Below are 7,500 nucleotides of genomic sequence, written 5' to 3'. Positions count from 1 at the left end.
CCGTCGCAGGCTGCAGGAAAAACATTAAGTGATGCGACGTGGATCGATAGTTCTTCAGAAATATCAGAGCAGCACTGAGCAGAGGGGTGTGTGTGTGTGTGTGTGTGTGTGTGTGTGTGTGTGTGTGTGTGTGTGTGTGTGTGTGTGTGTGTGTGTGTGTGTGTGTGTGTGTGTGTGTGTGTGTGTGTGTGTGTGTGTGTGTGTGTGTGTGTGTGTGTGTGTGTGTGTGTGTGTGTGTGTGTGTGTGTGTGTGTGTGTGTGTGTGTGTGTGTGTGTGTGTGTGTGTGTGTGTGTGTGTGTGTGTGTGTGTGTGTGTGTGTGTGTGTGTGTGTGTGTGTGTGTGTGTGTGTGTGTGTGTGTGTGTGTGTGTGTGTGTGTGTGTGTGTGTGTGTGGTGTGTGTGTGTGTGTGTGTGTGTGTGTGTGTGTGTGTGTGTGTGTGTGTGTGTGTGTCCCTTCCATCCCGTCTCTCTTCCGACTCCTTAAACTCTGTAAACTTTAAGAGCTTGTTTGCGCTGACGTGATTTAAAAGTTGATTCTGCTTCACTTCCTCCCGCGAGGCTGCAGCTTCCCGTCCGTCCGTCCGTCCGTCCGTCCGTCCGTCAGCTCACTAGCCGACACTGTCTGATGTCTCTTCATGACTAATAAACACAATTACAGATGGACTCGGACCAAATGCAGTGTTTCTGAAATGTGTTCGCAAACCTCGAACTGCTCGACCGTCTGATGTTTCTGTAAAAGCGTTTTATAGAATAACATCGTTTAACGTCTAACACCGTATGAAGAGGAGACACGCAGACTTTCTAACTCTGCTCTACTTCCTGAATGTGTTTTCTCCAAAGAAAAAGAATATCCTATTAATCCTTGTTTCTGGGGCTGAAAGCTAATCGTTGGCTAACAACTAAATACAGAGTCCAATTTGTTCTACTGTCATTGAATCCTTCCAACGTGGAGCAGCTCGTCTTCATACTGTTAGAAACCCTGCAGACCAACATCAGGACGGACTTTACCTTCACATCTGGCTTTTATTCGCTGATTATCTCATGAAATTATTACATTTCTCTCCTAAATCTGAAACGATAAAACTTTGCTGTGGAAACGCATCTTTACCTCACATGTTGTTTTCTCTGTGCAGCAGATTAAAAGATGTTTGAAATATTCTGTCGATCACTGAATCAGAATTAAACTTCAGCTGCTGCTTCAATTGGATTTTAAGTTTCAGGTCTGAAACACGAGCTGGTAGTCGTGTTTCAACCACAGACTGTTTCTAAAAGAGTTCGTAGCTTCAGGTCTGTAAAATGGTTCTGATCCAGAAGTGTCTTCAGCTGCAATACCAGCGAGTGCCACTAGAGGTCGGCTCCAAAAAGCCTCCGGCTCCATAGACTCCCATTCAACTTCTCTCATCAAATCCAAAGTGAATAAAATGTGTCCATCAGTTATCTCGGTGTTGTTAGCTAAAGTCACTCCTTCTTATTAGTTTTCTGGAGGTCCATCTGAAAATAATCCCTCATTCATTAGAAAAGAAGATTCAAGAAGACCTGTTTCTGGGGGCGTGTCTGTTTGATTGACAGGCCTGTGGTGCAGTCAGGTTACAGCTATCGGTGGGCGGGACGTAGTATCGTCAGGTTTCCACGTTTCTTTGATCAGCTGCAGGGTTCGAACAGAGACATGACACTGGATCACATGACCTGCTTGTCCTCCTCCGTTCAGTCTGCGTCCCTCACGTCCCCCTCTTTGTCTCTTTGTCTCTGTATCTCCTGGTAGTTTATCAGTGATGTGTGACCCCATCTGTTTTCATGCTTCCTGTCTAATCTCTCCTATTAGCAGCAGAGTGCCCCCCCCCCCGTCTCCTCTGTGGCTCCTTCAATAAATAATCTCACATTAGACATGCCCAGATGTCCCGGTGTCTCCAGGTAGGGACGGATACCATCAGCTGCTTTAATAAACACAACTGGGCTTTAAGTCCACCAACAATTAATTTGCTGTTTCGCTTCGTCTTTATCTCAGCAGCTCTCATTAGCTATGCTCCACTCTCTGTCTCTGTCCTCAGCCTCTCTCTCTCTGTCTCTCTGTCCTCAGCATCTCTTTCTGTCCTCAGCGTCTGTCTCTGTCCTCAGCCTCTCTCTGTCCTCAGCATCTGTCTCTGTCCTCAGCCTCTCTGTCTCTGTCCTCAGCCTGTCTCTCTCTGTCTTCAGCGTCTGTCTCTGTCCTCAGCGTCTGTCTCTGTCCTCAGCCTTTCTGTCTCTGTCCTCAGCCTCTCTCTCTGTCCTCAGCATCTCTCTCTGTCCTCAGCGTCTGTCTCTGTCCTCAGCGTCTCTCTCTGTCCTCAGCGTCTGTCTCTGTCCTCAGCATCTGTCTCTGTCCTCAACCTTTCTGTCTCTGTCCTCAGCGTCTCTCTCTGTCCTCAGCCTCTCTCTCTGTCCTCAGCGTCTGTCTCTGTCCTCAACCTTTCTGTCTCTGTCCTCAGCCTCTCTCTCTGTCCTCAGCGTCTGTCTCTGTCCTCAACCTTTCTGTCTCTGTCCTCAGCCTCTCTCTCTGTCCTCAGCGTGTGTCTCTGTCCTCAGCCTCTCTGTCTCTGTCCTCAGCCTCTCTGATGGTCCACCAGTTATTTATAAATACAAACATTTGTCCTTCTTCTTCTTGTTTCTTTCTCCTCTCTGTCTAAATTCGTCATCTCTGATTGGCTGCAGTTTCTCCTCTGTTCCTTCATTCACCCCCCCCCCCCCCCCCGCAGCCTGGTGCATGCTGGGATATGTTGGAACGTGATGATGGTGAGTTCTCTCCGTCCTCTCCTTCTTCCTTCTTCAATCATTTCCCCTTTTCATTCCCGCTCTGTGGTTCCTTCTCCGAATCTCATCCGTCCACATCTGTCTGTCTGTCTGTCTCTCTGTTTGTCTGTCTGTCTCTCTCTCTGTCTGTCTGTCTGTCTGTCTGTCTGCCTGTCTGTCTGTCTGTCTGTCTGTCTGTCTGTCTGTCTGTCTGTCTGCCTCTGTCTGTCTGTCTGCCTGTCTGTCTGTCTGTCTCTCTGTCTGTCTGTCTCACTGTCTGTCTGTCTGTCTGTCTGTCTTGTCTGTCTGTCTGCTGTCTGCCTGTCTGTCTGTCTGTCTGTCTGTCTGTTTGTCTGTCTCACTGTCTGTCTCCAGATTGTCTGCTTTCGTAAATGTTGGCTCTCTGAAGTGAGAACTTCTCCTCCTGTCTCTCCTCCTCCTCCTCCTCCTCCTCCTCCTCCTCCTCCTCTTCATGCTGTGAAGTGTGAAGGTTTCTGACCCCCCCCCCCCCCCTCACACACACCCCCCATGCTGACTATGGAAACACTAAAACCGAAGTTTTAATTTTGGTGTTTGACTTCGGTTTGTCTCCGTCCTCCGTTTGTTTGTTGTCATTGAACACTTCTGGCTCCGCCGGCGTCCCGGTAACGAGCTGCTTGTTGTCTCCGTCCCCCGACGTCTTTGTTTGGGCCTTTTTCTCCAGAACGAAGCGTTTGACCCGGAGAGCAGCGAGTCATTATCTTCATGGATGAAGTCCTGTTTATCTGCAGCGTCAGCACTTCTGAAACGTAAAGGCTCCGCGACCGGCGCTCTCATTACGGTACGCTGACAGACGGTTACTACACCGTTACCGCGGTTACTTCGCTGTTACCGCGGTTACTTCACGCAAGTCTTTCAGGTGTTTGTGACATCCTGGATGGTTGTGAGACACTATAATAATAAAACATTAATAAACACTATTAAACTGTGGAATCATGATTCAGATTTTTAAGTTCACAGACTGTTTTAAACCGAATGTTGAGCTTCTGAAACCTGAACTGACATGATGTCATGTTTCATGGTGGAGGCTGCTGTAACACACACACACACACACACACACACACACACACACACACACACACACACACACACACACACACACACACACACACACACACACACACACACACACACACACACCACACACACACACACACACACACACACACACACACACACACACACACACACACACACACACACACACACACACACACACACACACACACACACACACACACACACACACACACACACACACACACACACACACACACACACACACACACACACACACACACACACACACACACACACACACACACACACACACACACACACACACACACACACACACACACACACACACACACACACACACACACACACACACACACACACACACACACACACACACACACACACACACACACACACACACACACACACACACACACACACACACACACACACACACACACACACACACACACACACACACACACACACACACACACACACACACACACACACACACACACACACACACACACACACACACACACACACACACACACACACACACACACACACACACACACACACACACACACACACACACACACACACACACACACACACACACACACACACACACACACACACACACACACACACACACACACACACACACACACACACACACACACACACACACACACACACACACACACACACACCGCTCACCTCTCTTCTCCCCGAAGTACAGCGTCTGCTGGGCCGTGTTGGACCACTGCAGGGACGAGTTGTCGCTCTCCGGCACCCGGCAGGTCAGCGTCACCGTCCCCCCCACAGACACCGTCTCATCTGAGGTCACCGGCTGCAAGGGGTCGTCGTCTAGGTAACGGCAGAGGGAGGAGAGGAAACCATCATGAGACAGAGTGACGAGTCAGAGAGACATCAGAGACATCAGAGACGCAGCGTTTATATAAAAACAGGTGCAGAAACAGTCGTACACTGAAACACACAAATCAGATAAACCCACAAAATGCATTACTGCCCCCCTCCCCCTCCCCCCCCCCCATGTGCCCCGCCCTGCTGTTTCTCTGCCTGTCAGATTATGTCTGTATCTCTATCTGTCTTTGTTGGAGCAGACAGGACGCACACATGGACACGCTGTCACAGGGACACAAACACCAGACAAATGGCCCTCGGTTGTGTGTGTCTGTTTGTGTGTCTGTTTGTGTGTCTGTTTGTGTGTGTCTGTTTGTGTGTGTCTGTTTGTGTGTCTGTTTGTGTGTCTGTTTGTGTGTCTATTTGTGTGTCTGTTTGTGTGTCTGTTTGTGTGTGTCTGTTTGTGTGTGTCTGTTTGTGTGTCTGTTTGTGTGTGTCTGTTTGTGTGTGTCTGTTTGTGTGTGTCTGTTTGTGTGTCTGTTTGTGTGTCTGTTTGTGTGTGTCTGTTTGTGTGTCTGCGAGGCCGATGTAGGAGCAATGACCCCCCCCCCCACCCTGGCAGGGACGGAGACACCGAGGTGACTCTGGACGGGTCAGCGTCTGTAAATCCTCCTCTGTGGACACCTGTCATGTTTTAACTCTGTGTGTTAAACGGGGGGGGGGGGGGGGGGGGAGATGATGCTGTGGAGCAGATGATGCTGTGGAGCAGATGATGCTGTGGAGCAGAGCTCTCTCTCCCTTGATGATGCTGGTGCTGCTCTGCATGCAGCAGGAGTCGCTGCTTCCTGGTTCCGTTGCACCGGCCTCGTATTTCAACCTGATCCAAAGTACAACAGAAACACAGGAATAAGGGAGCATCCCGTAAGAAGCTGCTCCTCGAAGCTTCTCCTCGAAGCTTCTCCTCGAAGCTGCTCCTCGAAGCTGCTCCTTGAAGCTGCTCCTCGAAGCTGCTCCTCGAAGCTGCTCCTCGAAGCGGTCGCCTCACCCTGAAGATACTGTGTGTAGAAATAGTTTAACTGGAACCAAATTGTCAGGTTTCTATTCGGCGTGCGGCGCTTTCACATCCCGGCACCGCGGGAATTGATTTTTTTTTTTTGTTCTGCAGAAAGAACATCTGCTTAAGTGTGCTGGAGGAACTCCCATCAAGACATGAAGGAGGTGGTGGGGGGGAGGAGGGGGGACTAAACTGCATGTAGCATCAGAAACACACATTCTCAGTACATCAGCTTCTTTCTGTGTTTTACAGCCGGACAGTCGAGCTGCTCCTCTCTGCTCCTCTCTGCTCCTCCTCTGTGCTGCTCCTCTCTGCTGCTCCTCTCTGCTCCTCCTCTCTGCTTCTTCTTCTCTGCTGTTCCTCTCTCCTCCTCTCTGCTGCTCCTGTCTCCTCCTCTCTGCTCCTCCTCTCTGCTCCTCTCTGCTCCTCCTCTCATAGCATCTCGGGTTAATTCTTGTGTCTGATCTCAACAGTTCCTCCACTCGGCAGGAACACTTTGGGTAAATTGTCCCGGTGAATCCGTCGTCGGGCCGACGGCAACGAGCTCCGACAAGTTGGACCCGACTCGTGTCGTGTGTCTGCAGAGAGCTGCCGTCTGGTCACAAAACCACGGGACACTTTTTAAAGGATCCTTTTTATATATTTCACTGAGTGAGTTCCTTCTTTCTGTCGGTGGTAAAATAAAAGAGCAAAGTCAGGAGGGTCAGAGTGTCCAGAAAAACTAACAGAGTGAAACATCCTGTCTGCTCGTAGCATCTCTTCATCAAACTTGTGTCATGTTTGTATTGAGGATGTCACATGACACGGAGATATCCCCGATCAATTATTCATGGTCTCCGAAATGTTCCTCCAGACTTCAGCAGTCAGCAGCCGGGGCGGGTCATGTGGGCGGGGTCATGTGGGCGGGGTCATGTGGGCGGGGTCAGGTGGGCGGGTCAGCCGCTGTGGTTTAAAGATGGCTGCTGGGCAGATTAAACTGAAATGAATCGTTTCTAATGTGATGCTACAGTCTAATGTGGCACATCCAACCCAGCGCCGCTCCAAACTGGTTCTGCAAGAGAACATGACCTGCTAATCCTGAGACACGGAACCAGCTGTTCTTCAGAGGAATATTAAAGAGGAACCGAAGTTCAGCCAGAGTTTAAACGGTTAAAGGAGGATAAATACTGGAGCCACAAAAATAACAGGAGACGGATCAGACTTGAGTTCAACACTGAGGCTCCTCACACACACACACACACACACACACACACACACACACACACACACACACACACACACACACACACACACACACACACACACACACACACACACACACACACACACACACACACCATGAGCTGTAAACCAGAGGAAGACAGGCGTATTTAAAGCAACACAATTTACACTTTTACATCAGTTGGCAACAAGGTGAGAGAAGAAGGGGGGGGGGGTGATGATGATGGAGGGGAGGAGGAGGGGGAGGGGGTGATAAAACGAGGTGGGAAACAATATGCGTGTGCGAAAATGAAGAAGAGTGAGATGACAGGACGTGTGAGGAGCAGGAGGAGGAGCAGGAGGAGGTGATTTACCGCCTGCTTATTCATACCAACATCAGTAACCAGTGCTGAAGTCGCCTCACTTCCTGTTTGAGCTCTAATAATTATTACATTTCATTTATCTGACTCTTTTATCAAAGCGACTTACAACACTGATGGTTCATCATCAGAAGCAACTCAGGGTTCAGTGTCTTCTTCAAGGACACT

General features: G+C 49.5%; 1 protein-coding gene across 2 annotated transcripts in view; it reads right to left on the bottom strand.

Annotated features, from left to right (window-relative positions):
• The window catches only part of cadm3 (cell adhesion molecule 3), a 77,516-nt gene that overhangs the window by 39,035 nt on the left and 30,981 nt on the right, over positions 1-7,500 (bottom strand). For both annotated transcript variants that reach the window (XM_069708887.1, XM_069708888.1), the window contains exon 3: positions 4,552-4,701. In XM_069708887.1, the coding sequence (XP_069564988.1) occupies positions 4,552-4,701 (150 nt within the window). The remainder of the gene's footprint in view (positions 1-4,551; positions 4,702-7,500) is intronic.

The sequence above is a fragment of the Brachyistius frenatus genome, unplaced genomic scaffold, assembly GCF_029030835.1.
Source record: "Brachyistius frenatus isolate BFR_SWC_R1_liver_20210118 unplaced genomic scaffold, ASM2903083v1 Contig_79, whole genome shotgun sequence".
NCBI lineage: Eukaryota > Metazoa > Chordata > Actinopteri > Embiotocidae > Brachyistius > Brachyistius frenatus.
The sequence above is the reverse complement of the archived record's forward strand: the minus strand, read 5'-3'. Positions and strand labels throughout refer to the sequence as shown.